The sequence below is a fragment of the Diplotaxodon limnothrissa genome, linkage group LG1, assembly GCF_057381915.1.
Source record: "Diplotaxodon limnothrissa isolate DT_005_m linkage group LG1, D_limnothrissa_male_GT1.1, whole genome shotgun sequence".
In the NCBI taxonomy this organism is placed as follows: Eukaryota; Metazoa; Chordata; class Actinopteri; order Cichliformes; family Cichlidae; genus Diplotaxodon; species Diplotaxodon limnothrissa.
Window position 1 is genome coordinate 32183021 of NC_140596.1, and position 19915 is coordinate 32202935.

The 19915-nt window shown below is 40.6% G+C and overlaps 1 protein-coding gene across 2 annotated transcripts in view; it reads left to right on the plus strand.

The window, feature by feature from the left end:
• Positions 1 to 19915, plus strand: part of tspan4a (tetraspanin 4a) — a 180753-nt gene that overhangs the window by 98013 nt on the left and 62825 nt on the right. For both annotated transcript variants that reach the window (XM_085357304.1, XM_085357296.1), the window contains one exon: positions 19486 to 19677. In XM_085357304.1, the coding sequence (XP_085213430.1) occupies positions 19486 to 19677 (192 nt within the window). The remainder of the gene's footprint in view (positions 1 to 19485; positions 19678 to 19915) is intronic.

The following is a 19915-nucleotide window of genomic DNA, read 5'->3' on the forward strand; positions in this document are numbered from 1 at the left end:
AAGAACTTTACTAAGATGATGTTTCTCCCTAAAGTGATTACATTTTTCTATAAGGGATAAACAAACACTCTGTCTGAATAAGGAGAAGTCAAGCATAAGGTAAGCAAGGAATGACCAAATATTGATGCCAGCTTTTCGGACTTGAAACACATTGATGCTGCTTGGTGTCGAACCACAATTACCTACAAAGTCAAATATTCATGAAAAAAACAACAACAACATCCAAGTTGGACCCAAACTGCCTCGTGTTTGGCAAGAAACGGTGCTCATATAAGATCCCGTCACTGATATAGCTTGATTGAACTGCACAAACATCAACAATGTAATCAGATGAAAATAAAGGGAAAAAAATAGCGAAGAAGATCTGTGATGTGAGGTACTGAGGACTGCTTACTTTTTGAAAGATCAAACTTTCAAATGAAAACTAAAGATTGCAAAGTTAGCTGACAGTTTTGAATAAGCTAGACTTCAATACTGTTTTTAATCAATTACAGAAGCACAGAAAAAAACAGAAGTACTAAATGCCTATTAGTAGAAAATGGGAAAGGTTTCTGTTTTTGTGCTCTACTTTGTAGATGTGGCCTTTTGTCCTCATCGTATCTATAATGTCTGCTATATCACTGAAATTCCATTTCACACACAATGGGGAACTACTATTTTTAATGTAACATCGTAAATGCAGCAGGGGTTTGAAGGCAATATTACCCAGAGTCCCACTGAAAAAGAAATGAGGATCAAACTGATCTTCTCTCCTGCTCGGATACTGAATTACACTTTTTTGTCTACAGGCTTGTAATTTATGACGTGTCATTCAAAGATCTATAGTGACTTTAGTGATTTTTCTTTATCATATTATGTTGCTCTTCAGCTTCACGGGAAGTTTATTGTATCAGTATTATAGACAGTAGGGACTACTGTACTTGATTGTATAACACTATATCCTCTTGGCTTTTATTATATTTTATCTCCACAACTCCGTCAGGGGTGGAAATAGATTAGCTAAACTTGCACACCATCTGAGGAATATTCAGAATAAACCCACAGTCGTTGTGTGGCACTGTCACATTGGCAGGTTCTTCTGTAAAGCACACAAAAGCTCGCGCCACCCTTAAAAACAAGTAATCTGTGAAATCTGTAGTACCTTTGTGACCTGCCAGCAAACTCCTCCACATAAAAGCTCAGCTGCAAACTGGAATCTAGGTTTAACAGAGGACAAACAAGCAGAGGACAGACCTTTGGAGCGCGTCCCACAGCCCAATAATAGAAATCACTTACATTAACAAAATAATAATCGTGGGATCTGTGAGTATATCTTTAACCTTTGGGTATAATAATTAAACTGCTATTAGAGGACACATAAAGGTGGAGGTATAGTACAGGTGAGGAAAGCTTTTTCTGAATGTCGGTGGTTTATGTGTCACAATGACATACAAACCACCTACGAGAGATGCAAGATTTTCCGTGGGCTCTAATCTTTGCTATTTGCTGAAACAAGCTGCTGAAATCTCGCAGCGCAAACACATTCAGTCCCTATTATAAGGATTTGGTAAGTTTTTCATACCACATGTGACATAACTGCCATAGATATTCACAATGACTGATCCACAGCAGGAAAAATATACTTTGTCCCCTCTTGTTAAAGCAAGCATTCAGGATGAGTGTTTACATGGCCGCAAGCGTGTGGATGAAATGCAGAGTGGAGTGCACAGTTTCTAAACTGGAGAGTTTAATTTGAAGTGTCCTTGGTGTCTGAAGTTTACAAAGCAGGTCGTCCATTATCTTTATCAGGATTCAGTGAGGTCATGACGGCCTCTTATGCAGTCCACACTAGAGATGGCACGATACCACTTTTTTATGTCCGATACCGATACCGATATCATAAATTTGGATATCTGCCGATACCGATATGAATCCGATATAGTGTGTTTTAATCAACAAAACTGTTTTTTAAATATCTTGCTGCATTTTGTATAAGTTCATACTCAAGTTTAAAACAACAACTACACTAAAGCTATTCTGTTATACCTGTATGCAAAAAAAAATATTTCATAGTTCAGCAATACTGATCAATCTAATAAACTTAAACCTACACCATCCTCCCTATTCTGGTATTTTAAAGAGTACTTAGCATAAATATTAAGCAACCTAACTAATAGGGTTCCAACTCCCAGCAACAACAAAAATAAATAAATAAAAAATAGGGAACCACCCCTCACGCTCCACCTCATGATGCTTAATCGACGTAATCAACCTTAATTTGATGCAGTGTGAAAAAAATACACAGAAATCAATTATTTTTCAAGAAATATTAAATAGATTCAACATCTTTCTTCAACAAAATTGCAGACTGCACAGATGGTACCTTCCCAAAGGAAAAAGTACTATAGCTTACTAGGGTATATTAGACTTAACAGTTACTATATACAATAATGGACTTCTATACATTTTACATCAGATTAAAACTTTGGGTGTAAGATTCAGATAAATATTAAATAATTAAAAGCTCGACATTTTAAATGAGAATAAGAAAGAAAAGTATGTCTTTGTGCCCTCTTTTCCCTGTTAATGCCCTATCGGCCCCCCTGGCTAAACTTTGCTAGATCCGCCCCTGCACAGTTACCAGCCGTCAGCTACGTAGAAAAAGATCCTGGTGTAGAAAGTAATAATAAATAAATTCTAACAACAGCTGATCAAGCTTAAACGTGCTGCTGTTGTTCAGCCGCTGGTTTCCTCTGTCTGGTGCAAAGTGGGCCAAAAGCAAACAAGAGACACGGACTCGCGACAGAAAAGCCGATCAGCTGATCGTTAAGCAGTTTCATGATTGAAGTAGCAGCCGGAGAGCGAGAGGCAGTCGCTTGTTAAGCTTAACGCAGGAATGCTTTACAAACATTCAGAGATGGACTTACACACTTGCTTTACTTCTCTCGGGGATAACTTTGTCGGAGATGAAATGCCGGGTTGCTAGCGAAGCTCCACATGCTATCCAGAGCACCCACAGGTCCCGCATGCCACAGCCGCTCTATCACGTGATGCATACTGCTCCGACGTGCTAACGTTCTGAGGTGAGTTACGGCGTGTTGCAAGTTTTGTGAGGTGCTTTCGTGATATTTAATGGATCGGATTACATTTTTTTATTTTTCTCCGATATCCGATCCAGTAATTTAGGTCAGTATCGGACCGATACCGATACGTAATATCGGATCGGTTCATCTCTAGTCCACACCATATGATAGTAGTCATAAAAGGCTGCCTTCTGCTGAAATCCAGATCAATGTGACTTGAATGAATTTCAGCACATTATTATTGACTCTTTGATATGTGGAACAATAATGTAGGACCATGCTCCTGTGAGTCATGAACAACATGCAATTTGCATTCTTGCAGGAAACTGCCTGTAAAAGATGTGTTTGGCAAAATGAAAAAAAATGGGTGGAGGAGGGAGGAGGGGGGACGCATGCTTGAATCATTTCAAATGAAAAACTGACATGGGGGTAGTTTTGCTCTGATGAATTAATTTGTCCGATGGGCTGCTTGTAAAAAGAAAAAAAGGACGTGAGTGGTGCCAATGAGCTCCCATTAATTTAAGGAGGAAGCAAAGAAATGTGCAGTTTTCAATTACCAGTTTTATTTGGACAACATACGTTAAACCGCATTGGTTTAAAGACGATCGTATGTCATAATTTAATTAGCCGAGCTAATTAGCAGTATATTCCACCAGTGGCAGCAATCTAATGAGTTGATAGCTTAATGGGTTCAAGTGTGTTGAAGCGTCTCTTTGCACCGGAGCTCTGAGAGAACCAGAGAAGGCGTTGCTGGAGGGGAGCTTGATGTTAGTGCTCTCCTGAGCAGCAAGGATGTTCAACGTCTTCAAATTCCCAGTTTGAAGGCAGCAAACAGCCTAAGGAGAGGCACGGTTTCCTGTTTACACAATGACTGGCTATGAAAAACAAAACACTTTTAGCAAAAATGTGGATTTGAAAGTAACTTAATAACAAAGCTAATCTGAAAGATGATAATTATTGTATGCCAAGTGCTAAAGATTGATATATATGATGATATATTATTTTTATGTATATTACAATACAGTACTTTTTGTTCCTATTAGTTGTTGCATTTATGAAGAATCTCTCACAAAGCAACACTTTGAGCTCCTTTAAATTTCTCTACATGGGGCAGACAACAACAATCAGCGCTGACATTTCCCTTGCTGGGCAAAACGCCTCGCACAAACTTTTAGCCAGCTGAGACTAAGAGCCTTGATAAATCTCTTCTGCCTGTTGCTGCATTTTACCACCAAGACTAAAAAAGTCTTTTTGCATTTTCCCCATAATTACCGAGTGCTTTCAAAAATCCCGTTTGGTCATTCATGCTGGTTTCAACAGTCTTTTAAATTGTCATTCAAAGGTCATTTTTATGTTAATGTTCCTTCCAGCTTAATTCAGATTTGTCTGAATGCAAAACCAAAAAACAAACAAACAGGAAATTTCACCTCTCGCCATCTTTATCACTAAGATCACGATCTGTGTTTGTGTGTGCTGCACAGGCAAATAAACAAATGTCTTAACATCACTGCAAATTAGAAACGGGTTTGTTGCGACTCACACACAATTTAGATTTATTCATTTAGATACATAAATATCACTTTCACAATGGCTGACGTAGTAAGAGTGCAGTCGCGGCAAACCGCGGTAACCAGGATGCTTCGTCATTCAGAAATTCACGAAAGAATGAGTCTACTGGATGTAGTGCTAGGCCACCAATAGACCTGAACTGAGACAGTCCACCTTCTGCACCCACAGAAGTTTACAAAGAGTTAAAAGCTGCTGTAACAAACTAAAATAGGGCTGATAGAACTGTTTTCCTGCTGACTGGTACTGTTGTTTGTATGAAAACATGAAAGGAGACTGCACGGCCCTCAGGTGAACCAGTGGATGAAATCAGTAACTAAGGATGCGGTTAGTCAGAAAATGCTCTATCCAGCCAGTGGGCTTCACGTTTCAGTTGAGATGAGTTAAACGCTCTCAACTATCACAGATGGATAAGTGATGTTAAAGGCTGATGAAGGAATCTGAGCACGAGTCTTTAGATTATCCACAGTGCTGATGTAAATGTAATGTAACCCAGCTATTATACAGTAGACCGTAATAGATTCATCACCCTCACTTGCTGTTGTCTTAGAAACATTTCTATATACATGTTTTTTTCAGAGACTTCATGGCCAAATATGTGAAAAGGAAAGATACTCTTTGGTATTTGGCTGCAGACTGAGTGGCATCCAGGTCATTCACAGTGATCCTCTGCTCTTACTACAGAGTTTTCTGCTGAGATATTTTATTCTTAAAGGATATAGTGGAAGTAAAAAAAGTTCACCGGCAATCTGGCAACAACTGTTTATATCAAAAACTCAGAATTAAACAACTGAAAGCTGCGTGACTGCAGACCACTAACAGGTCTTGAGAGCTTGAAAAGAAAGCAATTGGGCTTCGTTAGGTTTCTGAAGACGTTTCACTGCTCGTTCAAGAGGCCACTTCAGTACTTGAAAAGCTGGATGTGAGTCTCACGTAATAAACCTCTAATGGCTGCTGTCCCCTTTGGGGGTGGTTCTGATGGTCATTATTAATCATGTGAACAAACGTGTGGGTCATTCCTGTCACTGGTGAAAGCTCTGCGAGACATCGGCTCACCTTACGATCATGTAAACTTTTAAGGTCACCCGAAGCAAGCTGTGAGTGGGAGCTGAAGGGTCTGCGAAGAGATCTCAGGACTGCATTGAAGGTGGCTGTGAGCTGGTGTCACACTGTAAGTCAACACGTCTGTTCAATGATGGTTGATCCCGGTACACAGTTAGCCTCCTTTATTCCTCTTTCAAACCATCTGTCTTCTTGGTCCAAACTGGAATGCTTGAAAGAGTGACCTTTGTCCTTTAGGTGCAGGTTTACAGCTGATTCTTGTCCTGTTGAGGGGACTGTCTTATGCTGTGCCATGAGTTTGTGGAGTGGGTTTTCTTGCATGTAGGGGTCAAAGCACTCCTCACTGCACAGCATACTGTTTAGCTTGTGTCTGGGTGTTTTGTCCTTGGGATGAACCTGGTTTTGACTGAGGGTGATCAGGACCAGGACGCTGCAACACCGGGCAGAGAGCGTTCCCTCTGAGGCAGAAGGGAAAGAAAAGGAGCACACACATAAAGAAAGCTCATACAATACATGTTTATTCTAACTGGGCCTTCATTAAATCATCAAATGCAAAGGAAAGAATGTCAGAAACCAGAGATGTGCCAGAGAAACTTGTAAGAATTTTCTCCAAGCATAACATCCCGGTGCATCTCAGACTTAGCAACAACCTCAGACAAAAGCTGAACTACCATGACCTGGATGACTGAGAAGATACACAGACACCATTAACAGGTGTTTTTGTGATTTGGCACAGGTGACTCTAACACAATGTTAACTGCAATGTCAGATTCTATAAGGTTTGATTTGTGCTTACAGACTAGAATTTGTTGCTGACATTGGAATCATGGCCCGGGACGGTCCAAATACCCTCAATAAATAAATTTTTTAAAAATCGCTAATTCAGTGACAGAAAAATATATAGTTCTTCTGTAATCTTTCAAAAGCACAGGCTTAATAATAGGAATATTAGTCTGCTGGGAAAAAATGATGCTTTATTTATTTAGTTGAATTAAAGCAGGAAAAGGCTAACAGCGGAATCAGCCAACACAATGTCAGGGGGAGAATGAAGAGGAACACACATTACCTTAAACTTTGTTACTGGCTATGGTGATTTCCAATCTTTTTAACCTTAATGTGACCTCAGTAAGGGTTGCACATCACGAATATGTTACCATGGATTAATTGAACTTTGATCCTTTTTCGTGCTTTGCAAGCTGACTTCTTTTTAAGTGCGCATGGAAACTTGTTTTTAGCACAGATTGCACAAGATTTTGTTTTCACACTTTGATGCCCCAATGGTTTTTATTTTTTCTTGTACAACAAAATATTATCAAGCAGTTTCCACAATCTGGAGCCACATGGCAGCAAGTTTTATGCTGGCATTCGTGTCTTGTTCACAAAAGTTGTTCAATACTGACACCAGAGAAGTGTGTGGGCTGGGTGTAGATAAAAATGTCACATGTAAATACGAACCAAATGAAACGTGTTGACCCTAAAAATGATGCAAAAATGCTTTTGGCCAGTTCAGATGGCGTGATTAACTATCCAAGATAATATTCCAATTAATCTTGCAAGTAGGTCATATGGCTTTAAAGTCTAAAATGTTAAAGTTTCATTTTGTTTCTCTCTGGGCTAATCAGTTCAAAGTTCCATTAAGTTACATAACAACTCGCTCTGTGTTAAGTAAAATAGCTACTGCTATGGTGCAGAATGCTTTGAAAAAGCACCACCCAACCCAGCTCTATATAGACAAAAAAATGAACACATTTCCATGTTGATTTTGTACATAAATGATGTGGTTGGTTCTCCCTGACTTGCATTAAAACATTTTTTAAAAAGCCACCACATGTGCAGGTGTTTTACGCAACAAAGCCTAAATGTACACCACCTGCACAACCCAACAGATAGAGGGTCAAAGCAAATTTGTAGTTTGTGGAGAAAGTCAGTGAGCAAGCTACTATCCTCAGAACCAAGAGATTGTGGTTCACCTGAGAAAAATGGCAGGTTTCTCCCTCTATCACTCATAGCAAATGTGACCCTTATTCTCCAGGAGTGAAGGAGGAAGATGTGTGGTTGTATTCAGTCACAAAGAAGAGTCCAACATTATGTTCAGTTCTGACACTTACATTTTGTGTTGGCCACATATGCTCTTTATGTTTTCATCAGTGTACTTTCTGTTGCCTATTTCAAATGAGTTCACTGCAGCTTATAGGTGTGTGTGTGTGTGTGTGTGTGTGTGTGTGTGTGTGTGTGTGTGTGTGTGTGTGTGTGTGTGTGTGTGTGTGTGTGTGTGTGTGTGTGTGTGTGTGTATTTGAGCTGCTATGGCAAACAAAAGCAAAGTTGAGAAGAGCCTGAGTGGCACATCCCTCAGAGAAAACACACACCTAAAGTGAGAGGACAAATATAAGGCCCTAACCTTAGTCTTCCCCCTACAAATACAGACTGAACTGACATCCTCTGAGTGGGTGTTTGTCGTACTTGAGTTTATGAGTTTCTTCATAACGCTACCAACAGTAAGGAAAGGCTATACTGAGCCTTGAATGAAATTACAATATACTCTAAATATGCAATAAATAAATACAATAGTCTGTCGCATCACATCAAGTTTTCTGCATTTCTTCCACAGCAATAATGAAGACTTGTATTTTTCAGTTTTAGGAACGCTAATCAATATTTTGGGGCAAGGTGATCAGAACAACAGGGCTTGAGGATCAATAAGCCTGACAACAAGTCTTCTTTCTAGTGTTTATCCCGCATGTCAGGGTCCGCTTTGCGGCAAATCCGTCTCCATTTGGCACGATCAAAGGCGTCTTCTGGGGTGGCATTGACGATCTTCGTGTCTTCCTTTATTTTATCTATCCACCGTTTCTTCGGACTGCCACGGAGTCGCTGGCCACCAGGCTCAAGCCTCATTGCCGTTTTCGCCACTGAGCTGTCCTCTGAGCGTAATACGTGTCCGTACCACTGTAGCCATGCCTCGCACATTTTCTTCATGATTGGTGCGATGCCGAGCCGTTTTCTGATGTCTTCATTCATGACTTGGTCCCAACGCGTGAGGCCTAGACACCACCTGAGCATTCGCATTTCCATCGTGTGCCTTGCTCGCACGGGTCAATGCCGCATGGATATCCCCGTCGCCACTGATCATCAGTCCCAAGTACTTGAATTGGTCGTCCTTCTTCAGGTCTTCCCCGTCGATGTTAATGGTGCCATCAGTTTGGGGGCCAGCTTCCATGCACTCGGTCTTCTTGATGTTGAGTCTCAAACCATGATCGGCCAGGCGCGTCTTCCATAAACCTGACAACAATGTGAATCATATACTATATCCTTGACTATCACCAGAACACTAGTCCTATGATCATGTAAATAGGCTCTTGTATTGACATTAGAACCATGATCATCAGCAATACACAAATGATGAAATGGAAGAATGGTGTTTCATCCCTCTATTAGTGTACTGAGACCTTACTAAGGCACGTTATGTTGATATTTTACAGACTTATACATGTCTGAGTTAAACACTGGTTATATTGTTTGGAAAGAACAACCTAATCTGGTCAATTAGGGCACAATCATATTTGGAGCCTGGTCATTTTGACCTGGATACTATTTCGATTTTTTAAATTAAAATTGTTATTGAAGAACTACATTTTGTAGAGTAACAGCATTTTGCAGAAACACATCAATACTAAAACTTGTTCATTTGTGAAAATCGTAAAGTCTGCATGTTGGATGGTGGGTGTGGTGATGGAATAAGCCACAAAATTTTTGTATCCCATTTTGGAGTTTGGTGCTTTTCTTTCACTTACTTTTTACTTTTTAATTTTACTCTGTTGATTTTATTGAAAATTATTTGGTCAGATTTAAAAGGACTAGAAAAAAATGGTTTTAATTAAGATTTGCCTCTTCACAGCATTAATGCTACAGACTGAAAAAGGACACCCCTGCTTTAAATGTGACACCAAAGGGTCCAAAATATGAAAACTTTAAAGTTGATGTCATCCAACTACTAAATGGCCTTAGTAATTTGTGGTTACTGATGTGCTGCTCTTGCTGCATAGTTTGACACCAAAGTGTGCCTCATCTTTGCCCTAAAACACGATGACATCCAGTTTAATTATTCATTGGCAGCTGATAATGGCTATTGATTTCTTTAAACCTGCATGACAGGGGTATTTTAAAATTATGACTAGGTGAAGCATTATGGTATTTTTCACTTTCTTTTCACTTTCTTTTTTATTTATTCCTTTGTTTAGTGCCAATTTTTTGATAATACTTTTTATCTGTCTTTGATAGATAAAAAGCAGTGGTATAAAACTGGAGCAAAATACAATGGCAATTTGTAAGCAACTGGTAAGAAACTGGGATGTTTTTTATTTAGTGTACTGTAGCTTTGTTTTAGCTAATTCCTCTACAGATGTTCAAAGTCCAGGAAAAAACAGGAACAAATGAATGCTGAAACAATGTTGTTGCAAATACACCAAATACAACTGATTTACACAAGTGCAGTGCGTGGTGCAATTAGACAATCAACATGCAGTCATGTTCACTGCTTTGATATACCAGCAAATCACTGCATGTGGTTGCATGTAAGCTGTGTCAGAGTAAACAAGAAATCAATGCACACTCAGAAAACCAATGTGGTTTTAGTACAAACTGCCATACATTTTAGTATTTGTTATTAAAGGACATGATTAAAAGATTCAAATTTGTCTTATATGTATACACAAGATTTGTTCCTTCAGTGGTGCTAGGTTCAATCATTGTGCAAATGTACTGTTTATAAGATTGGGGGAAACCTGCAGTCAGCTGAGACTGAAGAAGTCTTTTGGGTGAGTGACAAAACATTTCTCTCACTGAAAACGCTATCAGATGATCAGAATGCACTTTTGAGTCATATCCTGTCACCTTCACTGTCACCATATCTCAAGCCAACTGAACATTTATGGGAGATTTGGGGTCAACAGCTTGATCACTTTTGAATTTTGCATTTGAAAAGAAATCATGGATTTAACACAAATACTGCACCAATGCACACATGAAAAATACGACTTCTTTACATCAAAGTTTGCAGTGCCATGCATCTAATTTAGGAAACATTGACTAAACACTTAGAGTCCAAAGTCAATATCCAGTATCTGTGTTACCTCATCCTGGGTTGCACAGTCACATCACAATCCTCTAAAACACAATTGCAACAATGTTACTGAGATTATCTCATTTTTCCACAAGCAAGAATATGCGTCATCAGAATTATCTAGGATTTGACTCTGAGGCTTTTTCTAATGTTTTTCCAATAATGAATATTGTTACCTCGAACAGTGGCCATTTTTTTTGGTAAATCGAGAAAGTGTAGTGCAGAGATCAGTCCTAACTCCAGGTTTTCCACTCCCACTTTTATAAATCAAATAATGTGATAAAGTGACACAGACCAACAGTGTAAGACACATTTTGAACAGGCAACCTTTAAAGCTCACCGCTAGGCTTTGACTATGAGAGCAGATTTAGCAAGAAGGATTCTCGGTCAAACCGCATACATGATTCACACATCAAAGTGTCTCAGAATATATAATACATGAAGCATGTGAATTCAAACTGACATCCTTTGGCACATTGGCCGTGAAATCTCTCTCCTGGCTAATCGTTGCCCTTGAGACTTTACATGTTATTCATATATGTAAGAGAATTTAGATAAAGGCTTAAATCAAAGTGATATATTTAATTTAAAGTATATGAACTCGTGATCTATTCTGTGGATAGAGCGCTCAGAAGTGCAAGGAGATTGGATATTCATATGTGAGAAAAATCATTATAACATGCACTTGTATTTTGAATTCAAAACTCAGGAGTCAAGTACATCCACAGCACATGTATATTTTATTAGAAGAAATTTTCAGACACTCTTTCATCGTGAGCTCAAACAATCATTGTGGATCAGTGTGGATACATCTGTTCCACTGTACATAGGTTGTTTTTCATGTTTCAGATCTCATCAGGGGCGTTTAATTAATAGGTGTTTATTGAAGAAAACTGTATGTTCTCACATTCAGATCATCCACAGCCATGGACCTGGTTCAGCTGCCAGATTCATAGGCTCTACTACAAATACAGAGAGTAGCTGCTAGGGAGGGAGGCAGTCCAGATGGCTGCATCAATTCCAACATTGCAAATCGGTGTGACTGTAAAGATTTAAGCTGCTGTTTTGGGGGATGGGTGCTAATCAAGATGACTTCTGATCACAGCATACGCAAAACTGCCTGTAAAAGCTGCTAGATGGAGGGAAAGTTTGTCGAAGTTGCTGCACAAATTAATTAAAGACTATACTAAATATTTTACTCAGTATTCAGCTATATATGCTATTATTATTAGGTTGAACTGACAGGTAAATAACATTGCTAATCAAGTGAAAATGCTTTTCTCGTCTTTCTCTCTATTAGCTAACTCTAAATGGAATATCTAATTTTAGACTGTATGTAAGATGTGACCTTTGCTTCTCATAAATGATGGTGGTTTGATTATCAGTTTTTCTAAAACTATTCTGTATTCTATAACTGTAGCCATTTAATGAGTGTCATTCACCTTGTTGTGAGAATTCAAGGTTAGTTTTACCCATCAATCTCATATCCAAGTCCCTGAGTTAGTTAAATAGTCTCATTTAAACAGAAATGTTGTGGTTTAGAGCGGTTCACATTTCTGCACAAGTTATAGCAAGATGCAAGTCTGAATCTTATAAATTTATAAATTTATCATATATATTTATATACATATAAATGTATAGATAGGAGCACAGGGTCAAATATGCACAAGAGATATGAATAGAAAATGTCCTTTGGTATACTCAAAGTACAAAGCATGTGAAAGACCAGAAAACTTTTTCATCTTCATTTAAATTTAATTTAATTCAAATTTATTTGCTGATCGCCCTGATGCCGGCCGGCTCGCTGGCCAGGCCCGCAGAAGTGCCCGCAGAAGTACCAGCTGAAATTTGGAGGAAAACACATCGGGGATGCAGAGGTCAAGGACAGAAGAGAAGAAAAAAGGTGACGGTGAGACAGCGGAGGCTCGAAGCGAGGAGGAGGTTTAAACCGTGTCTGCCGTCTATCGTGATGGGAAATGTGCGATCGTTGGCAAGTAAAATCGACGAGCTCTCAGCACTGGTACGGAGTCAGAGGGAATACCGAGAGTGTAGCCTGATGTGTTTCACCGAATCATGGCTGCACCAGGTCATTCCCGATGAGAATGCTTCCGTGGAAGGCTTCCACACTGTTCGGGCGGACAGGGACAGCATCGCTAGCGGTAAGCGTAAAGGAGGTGGGCTTGCTGTTTTAGTTAACAACCGGTGGTGTAACCCTGCCAACATAACAATCAAAGAAAGGATTTGTTGCCCGGACACTGAACTGTGTGCTGTTGGACTCAGGCCGTATTATTTACCCAGGGAATTCTCTCACGTCATCTTGGTGGCTGTTTATGTTCCCCCCTCTGCTAACCCCACAGCTGCATGTGACACTATCCACTCTGCCATAGCTCGGCTACAGACTCAGCACCCGAGTGCCTTTATTGTGATCTCGGGTGACTTCAACCATGTATCACTGGACAATACACTACCAACATTCAAACAATATGTGGACTGTCCCACCAGGGGAGAGAAAACTTTAGACTTACTGTATGCTAACGTCAAGGATGCATACAGCTCCTCCTCCCTCCCCCCACTTGGTAGGTCAGATCATAACCTGATTCACCTCACCCCCCGCTATGTGCCAATTGTGAGGAGGGAACCTGTGACCACCAGGACTGTTAGGAGGTGGTCAGAGGAGGCAATAGCGGAACTACAGGGCTGTTTCGAGGTGACCGACTGGGAAACACTCTGTGAGCCTCACGCCGAGGACATCAATGGGCTTACTGAGTGTATCACAGACTACATAACTTTCTGCACCGACTCCATTGTTCCAGCTCAGACTGTTCATTGTTACCCAAATAACAAGCCGTGGGTGACTAAGGACATCAAAGCCCTCCTCAACAACAAGAAGAGGGCTTTCAGAGGGGGCAACAAAGAGGAGGTGAGGAAGGTCCAGGTGTTACTAAAGGACAAGATCAGAGAGGCTAAGGACAATTACAGGAGGAAGCTGGAGTGGAAACTCCAGCAGAACAGCATGAGAGAGGTGTGGAGGGGCATGAAGACCATCACTGGATTCAGGCCAACCAACAGCAGGGGAGCTGAGGGAGGTGAGAATAGAGCCGACGAGTTGAATCTGTTTTTCAATAGATTCGACACCACAGTGTCTGCTCCCACCCCCACAACCTCACCTGCAGTCAGCCTGGAATCCAGAGCCACACCACTGTGCCAGCCTCTCTCTTCACATGTTTCCTCCTGTGAGATTCCTGACACCCCTCCCCCACCCATCACCTTCACTCAATACCAGGTTGAGATGCAAATGAGGAGACTTCACTCAGGCAAGTCTGCTGGACCAGACGGAGTGAGTCCCCTTGTCCTCAAGGCCTGTGCCCCCCAGCTGTGTGGAGTCTTTCATAAACTGTTTATGCTGAGTCTGAGTCTGCAGAGGGTCCCGGTGATGTGGAAGACATCATGCCTCGTCCCTGTACCAAAGACGCCTCGTCCCAGTGGCCCCCAGGATTACAGGCCCGTGGCACTGACCTCCCACATCATGAAGACCCTGGAAAGGCTCATCCTGGACCAGCTGCGACCCATAGTAAGACCACATCTGGATCCCCTTCAGTTCGCTTATCAGCCTCGTCTCGGAACAGAGGACGCCATCATCTACCTGCTCAATCGTGTCTACACCCATCTGGACCAGCCGGCGAGCACTGTGAGGGTCATGTTTTTTGACTTTTCCAGTGCTTTCAACACCATCAGGCCGACCCTCCTGGGTGATAAGTTAGCAGCGATGCAGGTGGATGCTTCTCTGGTGTCCTGGATTGTTGATTACCTGACAGGAAGACCACAATATGTACGTCTCCCACAGTGTGTGTCTGACAAGGTGATTAGCAACACAGGGGCACCACAGGGGACTGTCCTCTCCCCCTTCCTCTTCACCCTCTACACCACAGACTTCAGCCACTGCACAGAGACCTGCCATCTTCAGAAGTTTTCTGATGACTCTGCGGTGGTTGGATGCATCAGCAGGGATGATGAGACAGAGTACCGGGCTGTGGTCGACTCCTTTGTCACGTGGTGTGAGCAGAATCATCTGCAGCTCAACGTGGCAAAGACCAAGGAACTGATCGTGGACTTCAGGAAGACCAGGAAACACTTGACCCCTGTTTCAATCCAGGGGGTCAGTGTTGACATTGTGGAGGACTATAAATACCTTGGAGTACACATTGACAATAAACTGGACTGGGCTAAAAACACCACAGCACTTTACAGGAAGGGCCAGAGTCGTCTCTATTTTTTGAGGCGACTGAGGTCCTTCAACATCTGCCAGAAAATGCTGAGGATTTTCTATGAGTCTGTGGTGGCCAGTGCGATCCTCTATGCTGTTGCATGCTGGGGGAGCAGGCTGAGGGTCGCAGATGCCAACAGACTTAATAAACTGATCCGTAAGGCCAGCAATGTTGTGGGGATGGAGCTGGACTCCCTCAAGGTGGTGTCGGAGAGGCGGATGCTGTCCAAGATAAAGACAATGTTGGATAACACCTCCCACCCACTCCATGACATGTTGGTCAGTCACAGGAGCTCGTTCAGTGAGAGACTGAGATTACCGAAAAGCACCACTGAACGACACAGGAAATCATTCCTGCCTGTGGCCATCTCCCTGTACAACGCATCCACTTAACACACTGTTTGCTGCTACAACTACACATGTTTCTTTTCCAAATATTTATTATAAGTGACTTATGTATGTATGTATGTATGTATATATATGTATATATTGTACTATTCTTAGTTAGCGTATTGTCTGTCTTGTCTTAATGTTGGTTTAAAATGGAGCACTGTAACAAAAAATAATTTCCCCCAGGGATCAATAAAGTATTCTGATTCTGATTTGTTTAGTGTCAAACAACAGTCACCTGAAGACACTTATGTTGTAAGGTGAAGATCTTAAAATATTAGAAAGACAGACCAGCAATCACTCGACACCCTATAAGCACTTGGCGACAATGGGAAGGAAAGACTCCCTGCAATAGGAAGAAACTTCCAGCCACACTCAACAAATTGCTCTGCCGCAAGAGAAAGAGAAAAAGGCACTCTATAGGGGAGAGATTCAGAGGTTAGTAATTGCCAATGAATAAATACAGCAATGGGTTATGAAAACAGAGAATGAAAAGATATGAGTGAAGAAGTAGCAGTATATCATGGGAAACCCCAACAGCCTGATCCTAATGCTGCATAACTAAGGGGGGATTCTGGGTGAGCTGATCCAGCCCTAGCTATAAGCTTTATCAAAATGTAAAGTTTTGATTCTAATCTGAAAATTAAAGAGTGTCTGTCTCTCGAATCCAAAATAGGAGCTGATTTAGAAATAGGAAAGATTAAAGATTATCCAGGCATTTTTTTCTTCAGGACATGCCCATAGTTTAACTAGCTGATTCGTATCATCTGGCTTCATGGATTTAAAAAAGCTGGGCGTCATCTACATAGGAAAAAATGTATGCGGTGTTTTCTGTTAACGTTGTCTAAGGAAACGTGTAATGTAAAAAATGATTGGTCCCAACATGGAACTCTTTAATTGTGTGTGAGGAAGACTCCCCATTTATATGCACAAATTGCTATCTTTCAGACTCCAATTTGTGCATTGCAGTCCTTCATTATTAACAGTATTTTTAGTGTTAACAGTGTTAAAATTTTATCTGTGATGCAACCTGGGGCTGTTCATGTTTTCCTTGATCAATCCTTTATAGAGGACTTATTGTCTATATTTTCCAGACCAAACAAAAATCTTGTACACACAGTGAGTGCAATGGCCTTTCCTCTCTAATTTATGTGTCGTCTGCTTTAAGGTCCAGATTTGACAGTCATGAATCTGTGATTTCTCGTATGTTACACTATTATCAAAATAATCAGGTTCTGTAGGAGTAAAGTTTTGGTAGCTGTTCTGCATTGTGTTGGCACACAACGCTGAAGAAAATAACAATGGAATCACTTCGTTAACCTTAGTTCTAGCACTTTCAGAAAGACATTTTCTGTAATGAAATGTATTCTTTATTGCAGTGTAATCCATTATTGTAATTTTATTGTTATTAAGAAATGCTCAAACAAAAGAGGGTTTTTCAGGAATTACTGGTGAATGAAGTTCTATGCCACAGTTCAGGGCAAGATTCAAAGTGTGATTAAAGAGTTGACAGGCTTATTTACATTTTGAGAGAAGCCACTTCAGTCTAATACAAAATTAAATGATGTGTTGAGGCTGTTATTTACAACATCTACATTAATTACCTACAATAATTATTTTATCTGAACTGAGCACTAAATCAGTATAAAAAAAATCTGCGAAATTAAATAGAATTTTTGAGTAAAGGCCGGCTGGATGATAACAAAAATAATATTTTTTAAGTTTTTCAATTACAGTGTACAAGGCTAAGAGTTAAGCTTCTGATTTAATAAAAAAAAATGTCCAGTTCTCTGGTTAATAAATATACTGGAGTGAAAAATTGCTGCCACTTCTTCTCTTTGGCCTGTGGTTCAAGGATTCTTACAATTAGTATGACTTGATTAATTTAACAAGCATATTCACCCCATTGTAACCAGGTAATTAAATAAGTAAGTACAATTTATTAATGTAGTGCTTTTAACACACATAAAATTTACAAAGCACAGAACAAGAATTAAAAAGCTACAACACTGTGTTTTAAGAAGAACAGTAAGTGATACAATACAGCAGCGAGGGCCTACACCAAGTGAAAGCACCACCCAGCATATCTATAACAACTGCCATCTGTAGTGCCAACACAGTGTATTTGCACATTTGTCAAACATGAGATTCTTTCTGTCCCTGTTCTTTCATGTTTGAGTACACTTACGCAAAAGATACCAGTAATTTGGCAAAGTATTCTTTTTTTTTCTGAACTGAAATAAAGTGCATTCACATCCTCTAGCAGGGTTTTGTATCTGCCCTTAAAATGTTCACCACCACCATCTATTATCAGCTTTTCCTTTTCTTCCTTTGCCCTTCTCCGTGCAGCCAATCATGATTAGAGAACACACTCTGGGGTGTAATAAAGGTCTGTTGCAAGCAATAGTGACCCAACGCCCCTTCATCTGTGAGCTGCTCAAACCTCCCAGCCTTGGTAGATAGTTGAAGAGAAAGCTGCTTTCAGTGATTGGAGCTCCACTTGACTGTTTTTTTAATTTTAACTTTGCCCTACTTCTGGCTGAAGAGCTCATTAAATAAGATCTTGTGCTATAGCTAGAAATAGGAAAAAACAGGAGGGGGGAGAAACAATAATCATGTATTTAGCCATGTGAGTCTTATCGCCTTTGGGAGTTCTGTCATGAGGCCGTAGAGAGTGTATATTATTTCCCTTTACCCAATTTTTAAAACACATCTAAAAACCTTTCTTTACCCACAATCATTCTGTGTCTTTGAAGCAAACATGCTCTGGGTCTTAAGGACAAAAATTCAAAGGAGCCAAGTTGGCTTTGGACTGAAAATAGTGAAGATTTTGCAGCAGAGCAACTGAATTCTTCAAACGCTCGTCCCAACTGACTGCAGTCGGTCATGTGATGGAAATCGGCAGTGAGCTGCAGGTTCACTTTTGCTAGGAGACTTTGAGGCCCGGATGTCTTACAAAACCAAAAAGGTTTTCAATAAATATATCAAAGATTAACAGAACATGTTGCAATCACAGTGTGTCTCGCTCTGATATTGACCACGCCACGTACACCTGGGTGCATTTCATCATATCTCTGCTAACAGAAGTTCTCTGACATTTCTCTCCCACAGAGAAAACAACAACAACGGAAAAAAAAAACAGGAACAGAGAGTCTCCTTGTATGTTTACTTTGGACATGTTACTAGGAGGGGAAGTATTTTCTGCCCCAAAGATTTAAATCAGAACACCACTGTCTAGCCACAAATATCCATCACACGATGGTGAACTACTCTTTTATCAACTAGTATAGACACTATTGTGTTGTATGTACAATTATACCCTGGTGAACATAAATTTGTGCCTAAATGTGACCATTCATGAATTAACTTTTCAGCATGGGAATATAAATGATCTCAGTCTCTCACTCAGAGCAAGTCCTCATCACACTTAAGTTCCCCTTTGCCAGTTTTTTAGATTTAGCAACAACTTTTATATCCCTTAAATTACTAAAAAGGAATGCATAAGATCAAATCTAGTTACTTTTTGGTTAAATGGCTGCCAGCACTGCCCCTTTGGTGTGAGGACTTGCTGTCACCCTGCGGGTGTCTCTCTCTCTCTCTGTCTTCCCTGCTCAGTGAGAAGCATCTGTGGATGAGCTGGATGTACACGTGCTGTGTGTTTGTGGGCTTTTCCCTTGCAGAGGCTATTCACTGTGTGAGGAAAAAAAATGAAAAAGGTGTATTGTCACTCCTAATTTTCTCTGTGACTAATCATTTTACATGTGAGCATAGCTGAAATCACAGCACAGCCTTTAACTTGTATGTGGTGATTTTGTCAGACATTCCTCAGACTTGTTCACTTCCTTGCTATCTGGCTTTCCCTCGTTAATCTGCATGCTCCAACCAGTTTTTAATTTATTCTTTTGAGAAAAAAAACTAAGTGGAAAATAACAACATATCTGTAAATACTTTAGACTTTACCATGTTTGCCTGTACTGCCAGCACACTGATAGCTTTACATCTATTTGTGTTTCCACTGCAGTTGGGAGGATGTGGCATCCTGGGCGTCGGGGTCTGGCTCTCAGTGACCCAAGGGAACTTCGCCACCCTGTCATCATCCCTTCCCTCCCTGTCTGCAGCCAACCTGCTCATCGCAGTGGGGACGATCATCATGGTGATTGGCTGCCTCGGCTGTGTGGGAGCTGTCAAGGAGAGCCGTCCTCTGCTGCTGACAGTAAGCAGAATGGTTTTGGATTCACCTGCTGACTTTAAACACAAAGTTGCGATGATGTCATATTTTCAGATTACAGCTTTTACAGAGCACCATAGCTCACGTTGTTTTGAATTGTCTAGTGTGTGTGTGTGTGTGTGTGTGTGTGTGTGCGCGCGCCCGTGCATAACATAAGTACAGTTTTATGTGCTTCTGTTTGATCCGATTGCAAGAGGGCCTTTAGGGTTATTATTGTCATGAC